General features: G+C 41.5%; 2 protein-coding genes across 8 annotated transcripts; both read right to left on the reverse strand.

Annotated features, from left to right (window-relative positions):
- Positions 1–153: 153 nt before the first annotated feature.
- Positions 154–3,406, reverse strand: abhd10b (abhydrolase domain containing 10, depalmitoylase b). The gene is made up of 5 exons (XM_027170224.2): positions 3,250–3,406; positions 2,334–2,520; positions 1,709–1,820; positions 1,095–1,232; positions 154–740 (listed from the first exon to the last, which is right to left on the reverse strand). Exons 1-5 carry the CDS (start codon positions 3,335–3,337, stop codon positions 399–401), a joined length of 867 nt encoding a protein of 288 aa, XP_027026025.1. The 5' UTR covers positions 3,338–3,406; the 3' UTR covers positions 154–398.
- Positions 3,407–4,289: 883 nt separating this feature from the next.
- Positions 4,290–25,083, reverse strand: LOC113661359 (acyl-coenzyme A thioesterase 9, mitochondrial). Of its 7 annotated transcripts, none has more exons than XM_027175474.2 (16): positions 24,953–24,971; positions 10,848–10,921; positions 9,774–9,800; positions 8,917–8,962; positions 8,659–8,829; positions 8,484–8,521; positions 8,289–8,372; positions 8,090–8,193; positions 7,774–7,847; positions 7,623–7,690; positions 7,419–7,530; positions 6,275–6,365; positions 6,078–6,163; positions 5,901–5,988; positions 5,262–5,412; positions 4,290–5,151 (listed from the first exon to the last, which is right to left on the reverse strand). In XM_027175474.2, exons 2-16 carry the CDS (start codon positions 10,855–10,857, stop codon positions 5,093–5,095), a joined length of 1,209 nt encoding a protein of 402 aa, XP_027031275.1. In that variant the 5' UTR covers positions 10,858–10,921; positions 24,953–24,971; the 3' UTR covers positions 4,290–5,092. The 7 variants fall into 7 exon arrangements, with proteins under 7 accessions (XP_027031275.1, XP_027031255.1, XP_027031286.1 ...); XM_027175454.2 differs by lacking the exon at positions 24,953–24,971 and adding an exon at positions 11,170–11,330; XM_027175485.2 differs by lacking the exon at positions 9,774–9,800 and having other exon boundaries at positions 24,953–25,035.
- Between the last annotated feature and the right edge of the window lie 718 nt (positions 25,084–25,801).

The raw sequence follows: 25,801 nt of genomic DNA on the forward strand, positions 1-25,801 counted from the left end.
GCATGTTAATAAACACCCGAGTAATTCCTGGAGTGGAGCGAGAGGCTCAATACAGACATCAGACACACAGGACAAAGTGGAGATGAAATCTGAATCAAAAGGTCATCTGTGGAGAGTCAACTGGATGAAATCACAGAAACAAATCACAGTGTGTCACAATGACTAGAACAAGATTTATTTGGTTAACATGATGTGGTAAAGAAGGCACTGGTGTCTGCGGTAATGAACCAGGAGAATAATACAGTCAAAAAGAGCAGCAGCTTTAGATCAGACTCTAATCTGATGACAGTGTAAACGGAAAGGAAAAACAAACAAACAAACAAAAAATGAGCCAGTAAATGAAGGCACTAAGGAAACAGGTTGTCTCGGGAAGTTTTGGCTGGTTGTCGTTCTGGCCGTTATGCCATCGTGGTCAGCTTGTCGATGAGGTCATCGATGGTGTACACCATGAGCTTGATGTCATCCTTGTCAGTCATGTGGTGCTGCCCTTGGCGCCGGAGGATGACGTCCACGTCGTTGCTCAGCACTCGCTCAGCAACCTGCAAGGAGATGTGCCAGGGCACGTCTTCGTCCTTCAGGCCGTGGATGAGGCGCACGGGGCACGTGATGGGGATGGGGCTCTGTAGCACGCAGTGGTTCTCTGCTTCCTTCAGCAAGTCCATGCTAACAGTGTACACACCTTCCTCATTGAGTTTGGTCGGGAACTTCCACGCGCCCTGTTCTTCAAACTCCTTTCTTGTCTGATGTACAGAGAAATAAATAAACAAGGCATTAATTAACGTCGATCTCTGGAAAAGAGTGGATCCGATAGTCAAGTTGCTCTTTCTTCTCATTTCTTAAGAATCGAGCAACCGAGTCAAAAAGTTTATTCTGCATCCTGGACTTTTCATCTGCAGGTCTAAAGTCACAAACAGAAAGTTCTGTAGAAATAACGGTGCGGTTTTTCCCCACGTTTCGTTTGAGGATGTAGTCAGAAAGTCGTATTTTAGTTTCAATATTTTTATCTTATCCCACGACATAAGTGCAAATATGTCTCTTGAAACACGACTGTTTTTCTGGTGTTGTTCATGTCACGTAGCAAAAACGTCTCTTACCTGTAGAGGAAGTGATTTAAACTCAGTGACGAAATGATCGGCTGCTGTTGAAATGCCCACCAGGGCTTTGGTCTTCTCGGGGCGCGCGATAGCGGCGAGCAGCATCAGCCAGCCGCCCATGCTGGAGCCCACAAGAATCTGCAGCATAAATAAATAAATGAATGAATTAAAAAGAAATAAAAAAGATTAACAAATTACCGCACCATCAGCGTCAGTCATCTGCACTGAAACCAATCGTTTTAAACCCAAATCGTTTAAAGCTCCTGTGGAAAATGACTGAATTAGTAAGTGTTGACGGATCGGACATTCTCCCTGCTGATTCGGCTTATTTATTAAGGTCATATTTAATCACACCGGTGAGGTGGGGAAAGAAACGGTCTATTCTTAGTTATTTAATGTCCTTGTAAAGTGCAACATGAGTTATGGCAGTATTGCTGTTACATCGTTATTTCTATAGAAGTGATTTTTTTTTCTATCCTTCAGTAAAAAAAACAGTTTTCTAGGAAAAAGAAATCAGAATAAAATATAAATTACAAAGAAAAAACAAACTCGGAGCAACTGAGCTTCTACCGACTGATTAGACTACCGTCACTAATAAACAGTTATCACTTCACCTGAGGTCCTTCTGCAACTTCATCCATCATAAAGAGAACGTCCTTCTTCCAGCTTCCAATCGTTCCCTCTGAGAAAACACCTTCTGAGGCTCCGTGACCGGAATAATCAAACCTACACGAGCACAGAAACAGCATCGACGTCGATTTATCCGTGTGAGGAATAAAACATCGGGGGCGTGTTGTTATAGACAAATAATCAATGACACGGTGGAGTCACTGCTACCAGCGGGAGGTTTGGTGCCTTGCTCGAGGGCACCTTAGTCGTGGTATTGCCGGTCCGAGACTCGAACCCACAACCTTAGGGTTAGGAGTCAAACTCTCTTAACTTCTCCCCTAATTTTCGCATATCCCAGGCTATTTTGAGCCTCGGGTCAGAGCGCAGGGTCAGCCATCTTGCGGCGACCCTGGAGCAGGTGTGGTTAAGGGCCTTGCTCAAGGACCCAACGTCGATGTCTCAGCAGCTTGTGGGCTTGAACCCTGACCTTCTGATTAGGAACCCAGTGCCTTGATCGCTGTGACCAAACTCCTCATCACAGTTATGAGAAATTCTGTTAATCTGTTAATACACCCGAGTTACATAACGTGAACAAGCGAGTTACGAGACGTGAGATTAAAGTGTGTTTACCTCAAATACGAATGACCTAAAGACCTGCAGAATTCCTCTAGAGCTTCTGCTTTTGGTCCGTTCATGTTGGAGCCGTAGCCAGGCAGGAACATCACACCTGGACTCTTTCCCTTCACTCTACGGTACGCCAGTTTGGGGAGATCAGGCCGGGACACGTACTGTACGGCACTGGACTTCTGTCTGACTCCTGCATTTACACAAAAAACAAACCTTTAAACAATTCTGCACCAGCTTACAAAACAAAATGCTACGGTTTAATACCAAGCAGGTAAATTAAACTCTCATCCTGGGATATCAGTACTTTGCATAATAATGAGCTGATACTAACCGTAGCATGGCTGTAAGAGTAAACACTAGAGGTAGGAGTTAGAGCAGTCTGAGAGGCTGCATTGGTCATGTTCATCATGTAGAGGACAACACAAACAAGTCTTCCAAACCGGAAGTCTGGTTTCCTGACACCTTTTTTTAAAGCCTGGTCTTATATATACATACATACATATTTATTTATTTATTTTATAATAGTATACACATATTCCAGGCACAAGTAAGGTATTAAAAAATGGAGTAAATGAGTATATAATAATAATAATAATAATAATAATAATAATAATAATAATAATAAAGTGACATAAGTTTTAACACCAGACACAATATACACATACAAACAAATAAAGACACTTATTTACATATATTTATATATTATATACATTCAGACCCCAAACTACACACAATATTAAATGTTAATAATAAAAGTTTACAGGATTAAAAGCAGATTTCCTTCAGGACTAAAATGTCTGAGGGGTTTTTTCACAACACCCCCCTTCATTTGTCTGCTTTAAAACAGCTCTGTTCGGTAAATAAACGTCTGTACATTTGTGTATAAAACAACAGACACAGTACACTTGTGTTTACTGACCCTGTGACCGTGTCGTTAAAACACTGTGAACGGCTCCATAACACCGAGCAGCTCGTCTTCGGCATTGTGTTAGCACTACAGCTGCCATACTGAGCCACACGCAGCCCTGCACGGTAATATCGCGAGAGTTCAACTGGGTTGCCGTGTAGAGGAAAATCACGTTCTGGAGGGTTGCCTTTCAAGAAAAAAAGTTTTTTTTATCGTAAACACTCACTCACTCATTTTCTACCGCTTTATCCGAACTACACACGATTATTCTTATTATATTTAAAGGAGTATTTCGTCATAACGTTTATAATAGTAAACTTATTGATAGTATAGTTCGTGTTTGGCCTTCTTTATTTCGCTTTTAATACATTTTAACACTTCAGGTGTTTGACACACGACAGGAGATAATGGTCTAGATCTGCTTACGTCATCTCCAGTTCCTCAGTGATTGAGGAAACAATTAAACAGTTAATTTGGTGATTTACTGCTTTCACACTGAAGTGTTTCTTATTTTGGTACCAACTGTTTATGTCACATTTCCAGGGTTGTGTGTTCGATGCCCGTCTACATTACCATTACATTTAGCAGACACCCTTATATCCAGTGCAACTTACATTTTAGCTCATTTTTATACAACTGAGCAATTAAATGTTAAGGGCCTTGCTCAGGGGCCCAGCAGCAGCCTGGTATAGAAGAATGGGGGGCATAGAAGCCTTTATTATCGCCACATATACATTACAGCACAGTGGAATACTTTTCTTCACATACCCTGACACGGGAGGTTGGGGTCAGAGTGCGGGGGCAGCTATGATACAGCACCCCTGAAGCAGGGAGGGTTGAGGGCTCAAGGGCCCAGCAGTGGCAGCTTGGTTATTCTGGGGCTTGAACCCCGATCCACAACCCAGAGCCTTAACCAGTTGAGGCACCACTGTCCTTCTTTTATTTTATTTTATCGATGTGGGAATCAAACTCACAACCTTCGGATTAGTAAGCACCTTAACCACTAGTCTACATATCTGCATCTTATAAGTAAACATAACAAGCACAATAAATATATGATTCGACTTTATTAAAATAAGAAACACAAAAAATACAAATGTCTGTGTTATGGCAAAACCAAACAAGAAACGAATTTCAGTCATGTTTGTTTGCTTGAACAGAGCTGACCTACATGTGATGTGAAACATTCAGTTTATCATGTTTTACACTTCCAGATGAAAATAAGGTTATTCTCATAATAATGAATAAGTGCACTTAAGAGTTTATGTTTTCTGGCATCGCTGGTCCACATGCATGAATTAAATCTACTGCTTTCTTGCTTTGTTCCTTCTGTTGATTGCTAGCTATCATGTTTTAGTCCGTTAATTAATTCCTGGTTGCTAACAAACTGTATTGTGATTTACTGACAAGACAACAACCCTATAACAACCACAAGAAATATCTCAAGGATTAAAGCATTTGTGCTAAATCCTTCTGTCAATCTTGTGGCTGAAATATTGCTAAACGCTCTGGAGCATTTCCATAAGGTGAAATAAAGTACTAAATGTCTCCTAATGTCTGAATAATAAGTGCAATAGACACAGTCAATAGTCCACAGTCTAATACACTCCTGTAGCGAAAGCCGGTTTCGAAAAAAATGTAGAATATGTTCAACGTTACTGAGTATAAATAATTTCATTTGGATATTTTGATCTATATTTATAAATGAACAAAACAAGTACATGCACATAAACAACAGAACATTAACATCCCCAGTGAAAAAGTGCAGTTATATTTCTTTTGTTCTTCTTGTTGTTTCATTGCGTTACAGTGTAAGAAATCCTCCTCTACGGTCAGATGGTACGCAGAATGATCTTCACTGATTCTTTATTGTCTCATCAAAGTGTCTTTTCCCATCCAGGTAGAGCATGGACTCTGCAGGAGACATTTATATTATTCATTTGTATTACATCATGTAGTGTAAATAAATGCAGCATCGTTATAGAGATCGTAAAAAAATAAAAATAAAAAAAAAGCCGTCAAACCTCCATAACTCTGCGGTACTACAGCTGGAACTTGCTTCTCCACTTGGAAGGTGAAGTGAAAGACGTTGGTGGTGCTGTGCTGCCGGGTCAAAGGATCGAGCACCTCGGTGTGAACTCTGACCTGAACATAGTGTCCTTCAGTGTAACACACCTGAAGAAAAAAAAAAATCATTATTTAGTGCAAACCAGTTAACAGCATTAAAATTTCTAAAAAAAAAAAACTAAAAAAAAAAAAACGCATTACATTAATGCAATTGTTCAATGTATCACCGTTTCTATAGCAACGGTTCATTCACGAGAACCGATAATAAAAAGACTTTTAAAAAAAGTGTTGTTCCTTAACAAAGAAAACTGTAATCACTTAATGAAGAGAATGATTTTGTACAAAGAGGAGGGAGTCTCCAGTGTCAGTGCTTTGTAACGGTCAGTAGCTGTAGTTTCTCACTAGCTGATTCACGGATGGTGTTCAGAAAAATCCACCACATTAATAATGAGTATAAACTTTTACTGTGGTCACATTGCTGTGGTGTAAGAGGAATAAAACACCTGGAGGTGCTATCGAAAAAAAAATGAAGTTCGAGGCGGCGACTGTGTCTCCGCTGTCGATTATTTCGGATGGAGTTTTTTTTAATTTTCTACCTGTGATGACAACAGCAGAAGAGAGCCGATCTCCACCGGCTTACGGAACATGATGTCATCCACCGCTACGAGAACCGGCCTGCATCCGCTGTGATACACACAGCAAAGCGAACGTAAACACAACACGGATCACCGAGTAACTGTGTGTGAAAAGATCAGAATAGACATGAATCCTACGCAAATGTACAGGCGTTGGCCCAGCCCAGCTCGTACGCCTTCCTCATCAGGAAACCACCGAATATCCGATTGAAGATGTTTCTCTCCTGGATCACACACACACACACACACACACACACACACACACACACACACACACACAATAAAAGCTTCATGCAAGTGATCATGTGTTCTTTAGACAGTGTGTTGGGGCTGACCTGTGGGTGGCAGATCTCTAAACCTTTCAGCTTAGCGTCCTCCATCCACATGGAGTTGGGGGGAAGGATTCGACCCCGGAAGCTAACAGTTCTATAGAGGACAGAAAAAACATTCATGATCTCAGTGGAAATTTGTTTCAGCGTCGCTCACTCACTCTTCATTCATTCACTCATTTTCTACCGCTTATCCAAACTACCTCGGGTCACGGGGAGCCTCAGGCGTCTTCGGGCATCGAGGCAGGATACACCCTGGACGGAGTGCCAACCCATCGCAGGGCACACACACACTCATTCACTCACACACACACACACACACACTCACACTCACACTCACACTCACACTCTACGGACAATTTTCCAGAGATGCCAATCAACCTACCATGCATGTCTTTGGACCGGGGGAGGAAACCGGAGTACCCGGAGGAAACCCCCGAGGCACGGGGAGAACATGCAAACTCCACACACACAAGGCGGAGGTGGGAATGGAACCCCCAACCCTGGAGGTGTGAGGCAAACGTGCTAACCACTAAGCCACTGTGTCCCCGATTTTTCTTTCATACGTGATCGAATAAATAAACAAACAAACAAACAAACAAACACAAGGCTCAGGCCTAAAATAAAGGTAATAATCAAGGCTCCGGTTTTCTGTAAACATTCACCGTCACAATGGACCATACAACAGAAGTGAGGTTTTATATAAAGATTTGTGAAATGAAATGGTTTTATACAAACACAAGTTAAACAGGGGATAAAGAGTGGACTGGTTTTACTGGGATGTCTGAGGATTTAGTCTGTTACTGTCTAGAGCTGGACAAATAACCCCCGAAGGTGTCACTTTTTCTTCAGCACAAAGTCTGAAATAAAGCGTGGAACATTTTTAATGCGCAGAAAAATAAACACAAACGACTCGGAATCTAAACCACGAGCCTAATGAACCCATGATCGTTAAAACGAACCTACAGCCAGCTTCAGAATTATTGGCACCCCTTAAACTTTAAAAAAGATATGATTAATTGTTGTGTGGTGTTTAGATAATCTGAGGTCATTTTTATACATTTATGCAAGGAAATAAACTCAATCGCACGAGTAAAGTTATACATAGCATTTCACGGTCTCACTGTGTGTGTGTGTGTGTGTGTCGTACTTGGTGTCGAGTGTGTTGAGGAACAGGCTGTGTATGAGCGTCCTCTCTTCCGCTGTAGGAGCCACCTTGAGTAGAGATGAAGTGCTCAGCTCCACACGCCTCGTCTTGTTAACTGAACAAGCAAACGACATTATTTTAAATGACAGACAAACACACACACACACACACATACGACACAACATATTACACAGATTAGACCCTTACTCTCTCCTTGTTGGAAAATCTTCTCCTCCTCCGGCTTCTCCAGTTTCAGTGGGTTCACAAACGCTGCCCTAAAGCAGGTGACGTGATTAATAAACTGTTCGACTGATGTGTGAAGAGAAAAGAAATAAATTGTCATTTCGTGATGTTCTACCTTTTATTTTCTGGATCTCGAGCGACCATCACAAACGTGGCGTCTAACACTGGTGTGTAAACTCCATCGTGGAACTGTGGAGACATTGTGGATTTATTCTCATCAGTGATGCAGGACTAGACACCAGGACTCTCCTCTAGATCTATATTTCCCACCTCGACCTCATGTGACGGCACTTTTTAATGCCACTTGAAGTGTGAAAGCAGATAATTGTAGAAAAACTCAAGCGGTGTCGGATTTCACTCTGAGCTCATACGCAGAAGAAAGGCTATTAAGTCGGGTAACGATGTCTGACCTGCCGCTCGGGCTTACAGACCTGGGTCATGTGCATCTTGGCCTCGATCGACGTCTTCCCCACCCACGTCACGTGACCTGTGAACTTGATATCGCAGTCTGGGTAGATTATGTTCCTGCGCATGTCTAGGACACAATATAGTGACATTACATTGATATAATTGTCGTTATTACGCCTTTATAAGAGCAGCGTGTTAAAATAATAATAAGCCTGCGCTTACCGATTTTGTCCACCAGAGCGGTGACGATGGACAGAGGCGACCTCTCCAGCTCTTTATTCCAGGTGTGAGAGTAACAGATGAGCACTGAAGTAGGGAAGAAGAGAAAAAAAACAACAACATGTAATGCTGAACAGAATAATGACAATTCATCCGTAAAATATTTTAATTTCTGGCTTTAGTTTTTTTTTTTTGTACCTGCTAAACTGTCAAGATCCTCCAAAATCCGACCAAACCTTTTTGAAGTGGGGGAAAAATCAGAGTGATTTTACAACAAATTTCTCAGCTACGCTGCTATTAAGTTTAATATAAACTCCAAACCGACTCCATAGAGCAGGTGCTACAGTGTTCAGGTGTACAGACGTCTGCTGACCTGACGCTGTTGTGGAAGTTGAGGTATTTCTCACGGAGCGACGGCTGCGTCCCTAACGGAAGATGCACCTCGATCTCGCTCTCCTTCATGCTCTTGGCAGGAAGCTCCTCCTGACTGTTAGCGAGGTGTTTACTCAGGGACATTCTCTCTGCCAGGGCTTGCTGATGATCTCTGCACCAAGAAACCATTCAAGAGAAGTTCGTCGTCAGCAAAACACACGATGCTACATGTTTAAGACTACTGTTCACTCGGACGTACTTCCAGTTGGTCGACGCTCCGACGATCTGCCGCAGCCGATTGCGTACTGAGTGGGAAAAGATGTATGGAGGAAGCAGTTAGTTTATGGACAACAGCTAAAACATGCTGCAGACGGCTGCATGCACAAGCACAGTGTTCGCTCATATCGTCTCAATCAGCTTAACGGCTTCAATCGCTGTAAGGCTCGCCGGCTACAAAATAAAAGTCCTGCTACAGAATGGATTATATTATTATTATTATTATTAATAATAATAATAATAATAATAATTTCCTAAAGTGGCCATAAATCACATTTTGAAAAATGTTCATCAAAATGCAATCCACAAAAAAAATAAATAATAATAAAAAAAAATTACAAAAACAAAATAGAATAGAATTTAAATAGAAATGTAATTGAAGTATACAGGTACATTTTCCCTTTTTAAATACATTTTTATTCTTGGTCTGGTTTTATTCTATTTTAGTTCTAGGACACAGAGAGTTGAAAAATGCCCTAACTGTTCTACTGTGAATGATTGTGCACGAAGGAAATAAAAATCGCATTTAAATCTCTCCAAACAAAGTGCAAAATTACGAGTTGCATTAAACCTCGAGGGAGTTTCACTATTGAGACAATATGAAACGCCACCATAGAGGAAAAAGCCACAGAGAGAACGTTCATTAAATACTGAAATACAGCAGATGTATTAAAGAAAACAAAGAATGAACTCTAGAGAGAGGTAAAGAAAAAGATCCGTGTGGAAGACGAGTAAAGAGAAAGACAAAAGATGAGAAATGAAGATGCTTTAGGAAGCCTTCAGAGTCAATTAAGGGCTGATTAGACAAGCGAGACGAGTTTAATTTTACCAACAACACACCATTGGTCACAAGCAAGTGTGCGTTTCCTGTAAGGACACAGAAATTTAGGCTCAATTAAAAACATGTGTGTTTTGATTTTTTTTCCCCGTTTCACATTTCACACATTTCTGGAAGGAGTCTCCAGCGTCAGTCAGGTACAGCTGTTAGTTTGAAAACCTTTCTGACAGATCAGTGTGTTTTCTCTGTAACATGACAATGTTTTTCAATGATCTTGTTTTTGTCTTATTAAGTAACTGTAGGACAGATAAAAGAGAGGCAGATGAGGGACAGCGTCATTGTAGCTAAAATAAACAATGACAGCTTCACAGGCGATGCAACTATTAATGGATAAAAACTGTCATTCTATTATAAATAACAAATTGTTGTCAAATTTCATTAGTGAAAATTGCTTTAAAACAAATAAATTCAAACTAATTTCATTGCGAGAGAGAGAGAGACAGAGAGAGAGAGAGAGACAGACAGAGAGACAGATAGAGGCAGACAGACAGAGGGAGACAGACAGATAGAGACAGACAGACAGATGGAGGCAGACAGACAGAGAGACAGACAGACAGATAGAGGGAGACAGAGAGACAGACAGACAGACAGACAGAGAGACAGAGACAGACAGACAGAGACAGACAGAGAGACAGACAGAGACAGACAGAGACAGACAGACACAAACAGATAGAAGGACAGACAGAGACAGACAGATAGAAGGACAGACAGAGACAGACAGATAGAAGGACAGACAGATAAAGACAGATACAGACAGAAAGAGAGACAGAGACAGACAGATAGAAGGACAGACAGATAAAGACAGATACAGACAGAGAGAAAGAGAGACAGATACAGACAGACAGACAGACAGAGAGACAGACAGATACAGACAGATAGAAGGACAGACAGAGACAGACAGAGAGACAGATACAGACAGAGAGAAAGAGAGACAGAGACAGACAGATAGAAGGACAGACAGATAAAGACAGATACAGACAGAGAAAAAGAGAGACAGATACAGACAGACAGATACAGAGAGACAGAGACAGATACAGAGAGACAGATACAGAGAGACAGACACAGACAGACTTTACCTTCAGCCATATCTGGAGCTTTGCCCTGGTGTGAAAACGCCCTGCATGTCAGAGATTTTACTGACTTCAAAACTCTAAAACAACAAAAAGGTGACTTTAATATACAGACGAAGAAGTATATAGAATATAGAAGAATATACAGTGACGCAGTAAAGAAGATTATTATATTACTGTAAGACAGTTTGTTATAAAAACGACTCTATTTTAAACTCAGCATCTATATCTGATCTGAGAACAGCTAATAGCATAGCATAACTTAGCTAGCTTAGCTAACTATCACTCATGTTATCCGTGTGTTCAGTAACAGCTCGAAGCTCTTTACCTCAGGGAAAACATTTTATTCTACTTTGTTCGTCTCTCTGTAACAGTCGTAGACTTGACGGCTCTAAACCTTCGCGAGGCGGCGGTACAACAAGGCTGTGTTCTAAACCGTTGTCTATAGACATGTAGGGCACTAGGTGCACGTGCTAATGGCGCCTTTACTCTTATACACCCTACCTAGGGCACTTCTTAGTGATGACGCAGGCAACTGGGACGAATCATAAAAACTATGCGATTGGTCAGAAAGGCACATAATCACATCCGGGTTCTATGAATAATATTAAAAAGGAGAAAATGGGAAAGAAGACGATCAAATAAACTTCATAAAGAAGAAGAAAAAAAATCAAAAGTTTTATCAGTGCAACACGTTCATAAGAGAAATACATACAAAGTGTAGACAATTCTTTAAGCACTAGAAACAAATTAAGTAGATAAATAAACAAATAAATAAACAAACAAATAAACGAAGTAATTAATAAATGAATTAACAAATAAACAAACAAACAAACAAATAAATAAATAACATTCATTGACAGAGGAATACAAGACTTTTAACATTGTAACATGTTCAAACACGACCCAGGTTCTGCTTTTGTACGACAGCTAGAAAAACCATCTGCGTACAATTCTGTAGATCCCATATATAAAGTTTACAACAGTCGCTAACGTCATAGCAGGACTTGTATTTTGTCTGAAGTTGATAGGATCAAGTCCCTCATTCATTTGAAAGTACACGACTTCAAGTCTGATGTATGTGGATGATCGTGGCGCCATTATGAGCAGAGCAATAAAGATTTTGTGTTCAGTTTGTGCTCAGAATGGGATTTTTTTATTTGTGCATGCGTATATATTAGTCATAAAGCGGGTCAACACTCACACCTCCCTCCCCGTATTCAAGCTCCTCCCACTGAATGAGGACTCGTTGCACAGGTACGATTCACATCAGTGTCTCAACAAGTGTGTCCTGTTCACATGAGCGCAAACTTTCGGCGCCACCTATTGTAGTCTGTTCACATGAGCGCAAACTGTCGGAGCCACCACGGCCCTGCAGCACTTTCAGGTAACTACAGGAGTTTTAATGGGAGGCTTTATCGCTAGATTCAGGGAACAAAATCACTGTCTAATTGTTGACAAAATCCAAAGAGAAATGAACAAAGCAGACATAATGAAGAAGCTCAGGAAAGATGAGAACGACCAGACAATCCACTTCACTGTCAGATTTTAATGTAAGCCTTTGAAATGTTAGATACAGACACTGATATTTACACAGTATGTGGTCAAGTGTTTCTACTAATGACAATACTACATAAAGGAGGGAGAAATAAATAAATAGATAGATAGATAGATAGATAAATCAAACAAACAAACAAACATAAATAAATAAATAAATACAAATGAATGAATGAATGAATGAATAAATAAATAAATAAATAGAACAAGAGTCTGTCTTGTTTTGTCCCAGAGGACGAGGTGAGTTCTGGCTGTTGCAGTAACACCGCACTTCTTAACGTCGTATTGTAGTACAAACCCAACGTTGTTTTCAGTCCAACTCCACCTTGTTTCTTCTTCTTCCCCATTTTCATTCAGTCCCTTCCCTAAATCAGACTGCTGTCGTCCTGTCCAATCACACACCAGTGTTTAAACCCTGCGCTTTGCATCAGGACGCTTTGAGGCAGCGTCTCAAACAGTGTGTGAGGTTCAGATGAAGGACAGAAAGGTTTACTGTCAGCGTCACTTCTCCACGTCTGACACGGTCTCACGGTTCAGACTAGAGCGGACGTTTACGACACGTGTAACGGCACGTAGAAAAGACGTGAGAGCGATAGGTGAGAAAGGAGAAGAAAAGAAAGACACAAACACAATGGTACACCAGGGAGACATGAGTTTATTGACAAATGTACATGTTGATCATATTCAGGGACACAAACACAAGGGTACAGAAGTGAGACATGAGTTTATTGACAGGAACGTGTTCGAGACAAAACCATGTTTGATGGCGTTGTGACGTCACTTCGGTCTCAGTTGCTTTTACGTTGTCTGTAAGGTTACAGCTAGACGAGAAGTCGCGTTGTGTCACGTTCATTGTTCTGCTGGCTGTCGGTGGTAGGCGGAAAATCTTCGTCCAATCAGACCGCGGTGTTTAGACTCCGCCCGCTGAACCAGGACGACCTGCACAGGTGTGTTTTGTGCCAGTAGCTCGAGCAGTTTGTGTGGTTTAGACAGAGGGAAGATGAAAACCAAGGGAACACGACCCGGGTTCTGCTTTTGTACGACAGCTAGAAAAACCATCTGCGTACAATTCTGTAGATCCCATATATAAAGTTTACAACAGTCGCTAACGTCATAGCAGGACTTGTATTTTGTCTGAAGTTGATAGGATCAAGTCCCTCATTCATTTGAAAGTACACGACTTCAAGTCTGATGTATGTGGATGATCGTGGAGCCATTATGAGCAGAGCAATAAAGATTTTGTGTTCAGTTTGTGCTCAGAATGGGATTTTTTTATTTGTGCATGCGTATATATTAGTCATAAAGCGGGTCAACACTCACACCTCCCTCCCCGTATTCAAGCTCCTCCCACTGAATGAGGACTCGTTGCACAGGTACGATTCACATCAGTGTCTCAACAAGTGTGTCCTGTTCACATGAGCGCAAACTTTCGGCGCCACCTACTGTAGTCTGTTCACATGAGCGCAAACTGTCGGAGCCACCACGGCCCTGCAGCACTTTCAGGTAACTACAGGAGTTTTAATGGGAGGCTTTATCGCTAGATTCAGGGAACAAAATCACTAATTGTTGACAAAATCCAAAGAGAAATGAACAAAGCAGACATAATGAAGAAGCTCAGGAAAGATGAGAACGACCAGACAATCCACTTCACTGTCAGGTTTTAATGTAAGCCTTTGAAATGTTAGATACAGACACTGATATTTACACAGTATGTGGTCAAGTGTTTCTACTAATGACAATACTACATAAAGGAGGGAGAAATAAATAAAGAAATAGATAGATAGATAGATAAATCAAACAAACAAACAAACATAAATAAATAAATAAATACAAATGAATGAATGAATGAATAAATAAATAAATAAATAAATAGAACAAGAGTCTGTCTTGTTTTGTCCCAGAGGACGAGGTGAGTTCTGGCTGTTGCAGTAACACCACACTTCTTCTTAACGTCGTATTGTAGTACAAACCCAACGCTGTTCTCAGTCCAACTCCACCTTGTTTCTTCTTTTTCCCCATTTTCATTCAGTCCCTTCCCTAAATCAGACTGCTGTCGTCCTGTCCAATCACACACCAGTGTTTAAACCCTGCGCTTTGCATCAGGACGCTTTGAGGCAGCGTCTCAAACAGTGTGTGAGGTTCAGATGAAGGACAGAAAGGTTTACTGTCAGCGTCACTTCTCCACATCTGACACGGTCTCACGGTTCAGACTAGAGCGGACGTTTACGACACGTGTAACGGCACGTAGAAAAGACGTGAGAGCGATAGGTGAGAAAGGAGAAGAAAAGAAAGACACAAACACAATGGTACACCAGGGAGACATGAGTTTATTGACAAATGTACATGTTGATCATATTCAGGGACACAAACACAAGGGTACAGAAGTGAGACATGAGTTTATTGACAGGAACGTGTTCGAGACAAAACCATGTTTGATGGCGTTGTGACTTCACTTCGGTCTCAGTTGCTTTTACGTTGTCTGTAAGGTTACAGCGAGACGAGAAGTCGCGTTGTGTCACGTTCATGGTTCTGCTGGCTGTCGGTGGTAGGCGGAAAATCTTCGTCCAATCAGACCGCGGTGTTTAGACTCCGCCCGCTGAACCTGGACGACCTGCACAGGTGTGTTTTGTGCCAGTAGCTCGAGCAGTTTGTGTGGTTTAGACAGAGGGAAGATGAAAACCAAGGGAACACGACCCGGGTTCTGCTTTTGTACGACAGCTAGAAAAACCATCTGCGTACAATTCTGTAGATCCCATATATAATGTTTACAACAGTCGCTAACGTCATAGCAGGACTTGTATTTTGTCTGAAGTTGATAGGATCAAGTCCCTCATTCATTTGAAAGTACACGACTTCAAGTCTGATGTATGTGGATGATCGTGGAGCCATTATGAGCAGAGCAATAAAGATTTTGTGTTCAGTTTGTGCTCAGAATGGGATTTTTTTATTTGTGCATGCGTATATATTAGTCATAAAGCGGGTCAACACTCACACCTCCCTCCCCGTATTCAAGCTCCTCCCACTGAATGAGGACTCGTTGCACAGGTACGATTCACATCAGTGTCTCAACAAGTGTGTCCTGTTCACATGAGCGCAAACTTTCGGCGCCACCTACTGTAGTCTGTTCACATGAGCGCAAACTGTCGGAGCCACCACGGCCCTGCAGCACTTTCAGGTAACTACAGGAGTTTTAATGGGAGGCTTTATCGCTAGATTCAGGGAACAAAATCACTGTCTAATTGTTGACAAAATCCAAAGAGAAATGAACAAAGCAGACATAATGAAGAAGCTCAGGAAAGATGAGAACGACCAGACAATCCACTTCACTGTCAGGTTTTAATGTAAGCCTTTGAAATGTTAGATACAGACACTGATATTTACACAGTATGTGGTCAAGTGTTTCTACTAATGACAATACTACATAAAGGAGGGAGAAATAAATAAAGAAATAGATAGATAGATAGATAAATCAAACAAACAAACAAACATAAATAAATAAATAAATACAAATGAATGAATGAATGAATAAATAAATAAATAAATAAATAGAACAAGAGTCTGTCTTGTTTTGTCCCAGAGGACGAGGTGAGTTCTGGCTGTTGCAGTAACACCACACTTCTTCTTAACGTCGTATTGTAGTACAAACCCAACGCTGTTCTCAGTCCAACTCCACCTTGTTTCTTCTTTTTCCCCATTTTCATTCAGTCCCTTCCCTAAATCAGACTGCTGTCGTCCTGTCCAATCACACACCAGTGTTTAAACCCTGCGCTTTGCATCAGGACGCTTTGAGGCAGCGTCTCAAACAGTGTGTGAGGTTCAGATGAAGGACAGAAAGGTTTACTGTCAGCGTCACTTCTCCACGTCTGACACGGTCTCACAGTTCAGACTAGAGCGGACGTTTACGACACGTGTAACGGCACGTAGAAAAGACGTGAGAGCGATAGGTGAGAAAGGAGAAGAAAAGAAAGACACAAACACAATGGTACACCAGGGAGACATGAGTTTATTGACAAATGTACATGTTGATCATATTCAGGGACACAAACACAAGGGTACAGAAGTGAGACATGAGTTTATTGACAGGAACGTGTTCGAGACAAAACTATGTTTGATGGCGTTGTGACTTCACTTCGGTCTCAGTTGCTTTTACGTTGTCTGTAAGGTTACAGCTAGACGAGAAGTCGCGTTGTGTCACGTTCATGGTTCTGCTGGCTGTCGGTGGAAGGCGGAAAATCTTCGTCCAATCAGACCGCGGTGTTTAGACTCCGCCCGCTGAACCAGGACGACCTGCACAGGTGTGTTTTGTGCCAGTAGCTCGAGGAGTTTGTGTGGTTTAGACAGAGGGAAGATGAAAACCAAGGGAACACGACCCGGGTTCTGCTTTTGTACGACAGCTAGAAAAACCATCTGCGTACAATTCTGTAGATCCCATATATAATGTTTACAACAGTCGCTAACGTCATAGCAGGACTTGTATTTTGTCTGAAGTTGATAGGATCAAGTCCCTCATTCATTTGAAAGTACACGACTTCAAGTCTGATGTATGTGGATGATCGTGGAGCCATTATGAGCAGAGCAATAAAGATTTTGTGTTCAGTTTGTGCTCAGAATGTGATTTTTTTATTTGTGCATGCGTATATATTAGTCATAAAGCGGGTCAACACTCACACCTCCCTCCCCGTATTCAAGCTCCTCCCACTGAATGAGGACTCGCTGCACAGGTACGATTCACATCAGTGTCTCAACAAGTGTGTCCTGTTCACATGAGCGCAAACTTTTGGCGCCACCTACTGTAGTCTGTTCACATGAGCGCAAACTGTCGGAGCCACCACGGCCCTGCAGCACTTTCAGGTAACTACAGGAGTTTTAATGGGAGGCTTTATCGCTAGATTCAGGGAACAAAATCACTGTCTAATTGTTGACAAAATCCAAAGAGAAATGAACAAAGCAGACATAATGAAGAAGCTCAGGAAAGATGAGAACGACCAGACAATCCACTTCACTGTCAGATTTTAATGTAAGCCTTTGAAATGTTAGATACAGACACTGATATTTACACAGTATGTGGTCAAGTGTTTCTACTAATGACAATACTACATAAAGGAGGGAGAAATAAATAAATAACTAGATAGATAGATAGATAAATCAAACAAACAAACAAACATAAATAAATAAATACAAATGAATGAATGAATGAATAAATAAATAAATAAATAAATAGAACAAGAGTCTGTCTTGTTTTGTCCCAGAGGACGAGGTGAGTTCTGGCTGTTGCAGTAACACCGCACTTCTTAACGTCATATTGTAGTACAAACCCAATGCTGTTTTCAGTCCAACTCCACCTTGTTTCTTCTTCTTCCCCATTTTCATTCAGTCCCTTCCCTAAATCAGATTGCTGTCGTCCTGTCCAATCACACACCAGTGTTTAAACCCTGCGCTTTGCATCAGGACGCTTTGAGGCAGCGTCTCAAACAGTGTGTGAGGTTCAGATAAAGGACAGAAAGGTTTACTGTCAGCGTCACTTCTCCACATCTGACACGGTCTCACAGTTCAGACTAGAGCGGACGTTTACGACACGTGTAACGGCACGTAGAAAAGACGTGAGAGCGATAGGTGAGAAAGGAGAAGAAAAGAAAGACACAAACACAATGGTACACCAGGGAGACATGAGTTTATTGACAAATGTACATGTTGATCATATTCAGGGACACAAACACAAGGGTACAGAAGTGAGACATGAGTTTATTGACAGGAACGTGTTCGAGACAAAACCATGTTTGATGGCGTTGTGACTTCACTTCGGTCTCAGTTGCTTTTACGTTGTCTGTAAGGTTACAGCTAGACGAGAAGTCGCGTTGTGTCACGTTCATGGTTCTGCTGGCTGTCGGTGGAAGGCGGAAAATCTTCGTCCAATCAGACCGCGGTGTTTAGACTCCGCCCGCTGAACCAGGACGACCTGCACAGGTGTGTTTTGTGCCAGTAGCTCGAGGAGTTTGTGTGGTTTAGACAGAGGGAAGATGAAAACCAAGGGAACACGACCCAGGTTCTGCTTTTGTACGACAGCTAGAAAAACCATCTGCGTACAATTCTGTAGATCCCATATATAAAGTTTACAACAGTCGCTAACGTCATAGCAGGACTTGTATTTTGTCTGAAGTTGATAGGATCAAGTCCCTCATTCATTTGAAAGTACACGACTTCAAGTCTGATGTATGTGGATGATCGTGGAGCCATTATGAGCAGAGCAATAAAGATTTTGTGTTCAGTTTGTGCTCAGAATGTGATTTTTTTATTTGTGCATGCGTATATATTAGTCATAAAGCGGGTCAACACTCACACCTCCCTCCCCGTATTCAAGCTCCTCCCACTGAATGAGGACTCGTTGCACAGGTACGATTCACATCAGTGTCTCAACAAGTGTGTCCTGTTCACATGAGCGCAAACTTTCGGCGCCACCTACTGTAGTCTGTTCACATGAGCGCAAACTGTCGGAGCCACCACGGCCCTGCAGCACTTTCAGGTAACTACAGGAGTTTTAATGGGAGGCTTTATCGCTAGATTCAGGGAACAAAATCACTGTCTAATTGTTGACAAAATCCAAAGAGAAATGAACAAAGCAGACATAATGAAGAAGCTCAGGAAAGATGAGAACGACCAGACAATCCACTTCACTGTCAGGTTTTAATGTAAGCCTTTGAAATGTTAGATACAGACACTGATATTTACACAGTATGTGGTCAAGTGTTTCTACTAATGACAATACTACATAAAGGAGGGAGAAATAAATAAAGAAATAGATAGATAAATCAAACAAACAAACAAACATAAATAAATAAATACAAATGAATGAATGAATGAATAAATAAATAAATAGAACAAGAGTCTGTCTTGTTTTGTCCCAGAGGACGAGGTGAGTTCTGGCTGTTGCAGTAACACCGCACTTCTTAACGTCGTATTGTAGTACAAACCCAACGCTGTTTTCAGTCCAACTCCACCTTGTTTCTTCTTCTTCCCCATTTTCATTCAGTCCCTTCCCTAAATCAGATTGCTGTCGTCCTGTCCAATCACACACCAGTGTTTAAACCCTGCGCTTTGCATCAGGACGCTTTGAGGCAGCGTCTCAAACAGTGTGTGAGGTTCAGATAAAGGACAGAAAGGTTTACTGTCAGCGTCACTTTTCCACGTCTGACACGGTCTCACAGTTCAGACTACAGCGGACGTTTACGACACGTGTAACGGCACGTAGAAAAGACGTGAGAGTGACAGGTGAGAAAGGAGAAGAAAAGAAAGACACAAACACAATGGTACACCAGGGAGACATGAGTTTATTGACAAATGTACATGTTGATCATATTCAGGGACACAAACACAAGGGTACAGAAGTGAGACATGAGTTTATTGACAGGAACGTGTTCGAGACAAAACCATGTTTGATGGCGTTGTGACTTCACTTCGGTCTCAGTTGCTTTTACGTTGTCTGTAAGGTTACAGCTAGACGAGAAGTCGCGTTGTGTCACGTTCATGGTTCTGCTGGCTGTCGGTGGAAGGCGGAAAATCTTCGTCCAATCAGACCGCGGTGTTTAGACTCCGCCCGCTGAACCAGGACGACCTGCACAGGTGTGTTTTGTGCCAGTAGCTCGAGGAGTTTGTGTGGTTTAGACAGAGGGAAGATGAAAACCAAGGGAACACGACCCGGGTTCTGCTTTTGTACGACAGCTAGAAAAACCATCTGCGTACAATTCTGTAGATCCCATATATAATGTTTACAACAGTCGCTAACGTCATAGCAGGACTTGTATTTTGTCTGAAGTTGATAGGATCAAGTCCCTCATTCATTTGAAAGTACACGACTTCAAGTCTGATGTATGTGGATGATCGTGGAGCCATTATGAGCAGAGCAATAAAGATTTTGTGTTCAGTTTGTGCTCAGAATGTGATTTTTTTATTTGTGCATGCGTATATATTAGTCATAAAGCGGGTCAACACTCACACCTCCCTCCCCGTATTCAAGCTCCTCCCACTGAATGAGGACTCGCTGCACAGGTACGATTCACATCAGTGTCTCAACAAGTGTGTCCTGTTCACATGAGCGCAAACTTTTGGCGCCACCTACTGTAGTCTGTTCACATGAGCGCAAACTGTCGGAGCCACCACGGCCCTGCAGCACTTTCAGGTAACTACAGGAGTTTTAATGGGAGGCTTTATCGCTAGATTCAGGGAACAAAATCACTGTCTAATTGTTGACAAAATCCAAAGAGAAATGAACAAAGCAGACATAATGAAGAAGCTCAGGAAAGATGAGAACGACCAGACAATCCACTTCACTGTCAGATTTTAATGTAAGCCTTTGAAATGTTAGATACAGACACTGATATTTACACAGTATGTGGTCAAGTGTTTCTACTAATGACAATACTACATAAAGGAGGGAGAAATAAATAAATAACTAGATAGATAGATAGATAAATCAAACAAACAAACAAACATAAATAAATAAATACAAATGAATGAATGAATGAATAAATAAATAAATAAATAAATAGAACAAGAGTCTGTCTTGTTTTGTCCCAGAGGACGAGGTGAGTTCTGGCTGTTGCAGTAACACCGCACTTCTTAACGTCGTATTGTAGTACAAACCCAACGCTGTTTTCAGTCCAACTCCACCTTGTTTCTTCTTCTTCCCCATTTTCATTCAGTCCCTTCCCTAAATCAGATTGCTGTCGTCCTGTCCAATCACACACCAGTGTTTAAACCCTGCGCTTTGCATCAGGACGCTTTGAGGCAGCGTCTCAAACAGTGTGTGAGGTTCAGATAAAGGACAGAAAGGTTTACTGTCAGCGTCACTTCTCCACATCTGACACGGTCTCACAGTTCAGACTAGAGCGGACGTTTACGACACGTGTAACGGCACGTAGAAAAGACGTGAGAGCGATAGGTGAGAAAGGAGAAGAAAAGAAAGACACAAACACAATGGTACACCAGGGAGACATGAGTTTATTGACAAATGTACATGTTGATCATATTCAGGGACACAAACACAAGGGTACAGAAGTGAGACATGAGTTTATTGACAGGAACGTGTTCGAGACAAAACCATGTTTGATGGCGTTGTGACTTCACTTCGGTCTCAGTTGCTTTTACGTTGTCTGTAAGGTTACAGCTAGACGAGAAGTCGCGTTGTGTCACGTTCATGGTTCTGCTGGCTGTCGGTGGAAGGCGGAAAATCTTCGTCCAATCAGACCGCGGTGTTTAGACTCCGCCCGCTGAACCAGGACGACCTGCACAGGTGTGTTTTGTGCCAGTAGCTCGAGGAGTTTGTGTGGTTTAGACAGAGGGAAGATGAAAACCAAGGGAACACGACCCAGGTTCTGCTTTTGTACGACAGCTAGAAAAACCATCTGCGTACAATTCTGTAGATCCCATATATAAAGTTTACAACAGTCGCTAACGTCATAGCAGGACTTGTATTTTGTCTGAAGTTGATAGGATCAAGTCCCTCATTCATTTGAAAGTACACGACTTCAAGTCTGATGTATGTGGATGATCGTGGAGCCATTATGAGCAGAGCAATAAAGATTTTGTGTTCAGTTTGTGCTCAGAATGTGATTTTTTTATTTGTGCATGCGTATATATTAGTCATAAAGCGGGTCAACACTCACACCTCCCTCCCCGTATTCAAGCTCCTCCCACTGAATGAGGACTCGTTGCACAGGTACGATTCACATCAGTGTCTCAACAAGTGTGTCCTGTTCACATGAGCGCAAACTTTCGGCGCCACCTACTGTAGTCTGTTCACATGAGCGCAAACTGTCGGAGCCACCACGGCCCTGCAGCACTTTCAGGTAACTACAGGAGTTTTAATGGGAGGCTTTATCGCTAGATTCAGGGAACAAAATCACTGTCTAATTGTTGACAAAATCCAAAGAGAAATGAACAAAGCAGACATAATGAAGAAGCTCAGGAAAGATGAGAACGACCAGACAATCCACTTCACTGTCAGGTTTTAATGTAAGCCTTTGAAATGTTAGATACAGACACTGATATTTACACAGTATGTGGTCAAGTGTTTCTACGAATGACAATACTACATAAAGGAGGGAGAAATAAATAAAGAAATAGATAGATAGATAGATAGATAGATAGATAGATAAATCAAAGAAACAAACAAATGAATAAATAAATAAATAAATAAATAAATAAATAAATAAATAAATAAATAAATAGAACAAAAGTCTGTCTTGTTTTGTCCCAGAGGACAAGGTGAGTTCTGGCTGTTGCAGTAACACCACACTTCTTCTTAACGTCGCATTGTAGGACCAACCCAATGCTAATCTCAGTCCAACTCCACCTTGTTTCTTCTTCTTCCCCATTTTCATTCAGTCCCTTCCCTAAATCAGACTGCTGTCGTCCTGTCCAATCACACACCAGTGTTTAAACCCTGCGCTTTGCATCAGGACGCTTTGAGGCAGCGTCTCAAACAGTGTGTGAGGTTCAGATGAAGGACAGAAAGGCTTAGTGTCAGCGTCACTTTTCCACATCTGACACGGTCTCACAGTTCAGACTAGAGCGGACGTTTACGACACGTGTAACGGCACGTAGAAAAGACGTGAGAGCGATAGGTGAGAAAGGAGAAGAAAAGAAAGACACAAACACAATGGTACACCAGGGAGACATGAGTTTATTGACAAATGTACATGTTGATCATATTCAGGGACACAAACACAAGGGTACAGAAGTGAGACATGAGTTTATTGACAGGAAGGTGTTCGAGACAAAACCATGTTTGATGGCGTTGTGACTTCACTTCGGTCTCAGTTGCTTTTACGCTGTCTGTAAGGTTACAGCTAGACGAGAAGTCGCGTTGTGTCACGTTCATGGTTCTGCTGGCTGTCGGTGGTAGGCGGAAAATCTTCGTCCAATCAGACCGCGGTGTTTAGACTCCGCCCGCTGAACCAGGACGACCTGCACAGGTGTGTTTTGTGCCAGTAGCTCGAGCAGTTTGTGTGGTTTAGACAGAGGGAAGATGAAAACCAAGGGAACACGACCCAGGTTCTGCTTTTGTACGACAGCTAGAAAAACCATCTGCGTACAATTCTGTAGATCCCATATATAATGTTTACAACAGTCGCTAACGTCATAGCAGGACTTGTATTTTGTCTGAAGTTGATAGGATCAAGTCCCTCATTCATTTGAAAGTACACGACTTCAAGTCTGATGTATGTGGATGATCGTGGCGCCATTATGAGCAGAGCAATAAAGATTTTGTGTTCAGTTTGTGCTCAGAATGGGATTTTTTTATTTGTGCATGCGTATATATTAGTCATAAAGCGGGTCAACACTCACACCTCCCTCCCCGTATTCAAGCTCCTCCCACTGAATGAGGACTCGCTGCACAGGTACGATTCACATCAGTGTCTAAACAAGTGTGTCCTGTTCACATGAGCGCAAACTTTCGGCGCCACCTACTGTAGTCTGTTCACATGAGTGCAAACTGTCGGAGCCACCACGGCCCTGCAGCACTTTCAGGTAACTACAGGAGTTTTAATGGGAGGCTTTATCGCTAGATTCAGGGAACAAAATCACTGTCTAATTGTTGACAAAATCCAAAGAGAAATGAACAAAGCAGACATAATGAAGAAGCTCAGGAAAGATGAGAACGACCAGACAATCCACTTCACTGTCAGGTTTTAATGTAAGTGTAGCGGGTCCCTGCTAGGTCCCCGCTGGCAGATATATAGATAATCCTGAAACTGAAAATATCAGAAATATTCCTGAGAAATCAGCGACGCAGGACAACTGTTGCTCATTCCCCAGTAACACGGATTATCTTTATTTTCAACTTCATTTTAACTTTGCATCTGCAATCATGAATCATTTTCTGTTATTTTTGTCTGCTTTGTATTGAAGCACAGGTTATATCCACATTTGGATAACAATTGCCTTATATTCTTCAAAAGGTTTACTTTCACATAAATGCCTCACACATTTTACAAACATTAACTCAAACATTTGTATGAAACCAAAAACAAACATTTTCTCTTTAAACTCTTTGAATTTTTGGCCTAACATCAATCACGTTTATCCTTTTTCACTTTATACAACAGAATAAATTCCATTTGCAGTTAAAATGTGTTACATTTACTGTATAAGAACCCAAACTTCAATAATACACATATGTCTCATAACTTGGCGCCCAGTTCTATGATCTGAATCTGTATCACTATAACATTAACGTGTGTGCGCCCATAAACAAGGCCGCAGCCATAACTGGTGTTATGTTGTACATTCAAATGAACCTTTTACACTTTTAACATTGCACTACACACATAGCTGTTTTCCACACACACTGAAATAACCCACAAATGCTTCGGAGCCATAATTAACGAAGAAAATAAACAATATGCGGACATCGGCCGCCATTTTCACCACTGCGCACCGTTACATTTTAACTGTCTACACGTGTGACATACTATTAGCTCACAGAATACACATCACTGGAGATTCATATTAGCTGATAAACTGATCTGTAGTCACATAAAAGGTTTGTAACTAACCTGAAAATATCAGAAATATTCCTGAGAAATCAGCGACGCAGGATAACTGTTGCTCATTCTCCAGTAACACGGATTATGCGCTCATTTTGCTCTGCACCGCTAATTATCTCAGTGTAACACTGTTCGTGGTTACTGCCACCCTGTGTCCAATTGATGAAGTACATCATAGTGTTTTTTCCCGTAATCTCTCATTAGTATTCTATTAAATAAACAATAAAATCAATACCATTGCAATAGAAGGAAAGGAAACAAAAATAATAATTTCAAGAAAACTTATTTTGTGAGTGTCACATAAGCCTTTGAAATGTTAGATACAGACATTGATATTTACACAGTATGTGGTCAAGTGTTTCTACTAATGACAATACTACATTAAGGAGGGAGAAATAAATAGATAGATAGATAGATAGATAGATAGATAGATAGATAGATAGATAGATAGATAGATAAATAAACCAAACAAACAAATAAATACAAATGAACAAACAAACAAACAAACAAACAAACAAATAAATAGAACAAGAGTCTGTCTTGTTTTGTCCCAGAGGACGAGGTGAGTTCTGGCTGTTGCAGTAACACCACACTTCTTCTTAACGTCGTATTGTAGTACAAACCCAACGCTGTTCTCAGTCCAACTCCACCTTATTCCTTCTTCTTCCCCATTTTCATTCAGTCCCTTCCCTAAATCAGACTGCTGTCGTCCTGTCCAATCACACACCAGTGTTTAAACCCTGCGCTTTGCATCAGGACGCTTTGAGGCAGCGTCTCAAACAGTGTGTGAGGTTCAGATGAAGGACAGAAAGGTTTACTGTCAGCGTCACTTCTCCACATCTGACACGGTCTCACAGT

Source organism: Tachysurus fulvidraco, chromosome 25 (assembly GCF_022655615.1).
Source record: "Tachysurus fulvidraco isolate hzauxx_2018 chromosome 25, HZAU_PFXX_2.0, whole genome shotgun sequence".
Classification (NCBI taxonomy): domain Eukaryota; kingdom Metazoa; phylum Chordata; class Actinopteri; order Siluriformes; family Bagridae; genus Tachysurus; species Tachysurus fulvidraco.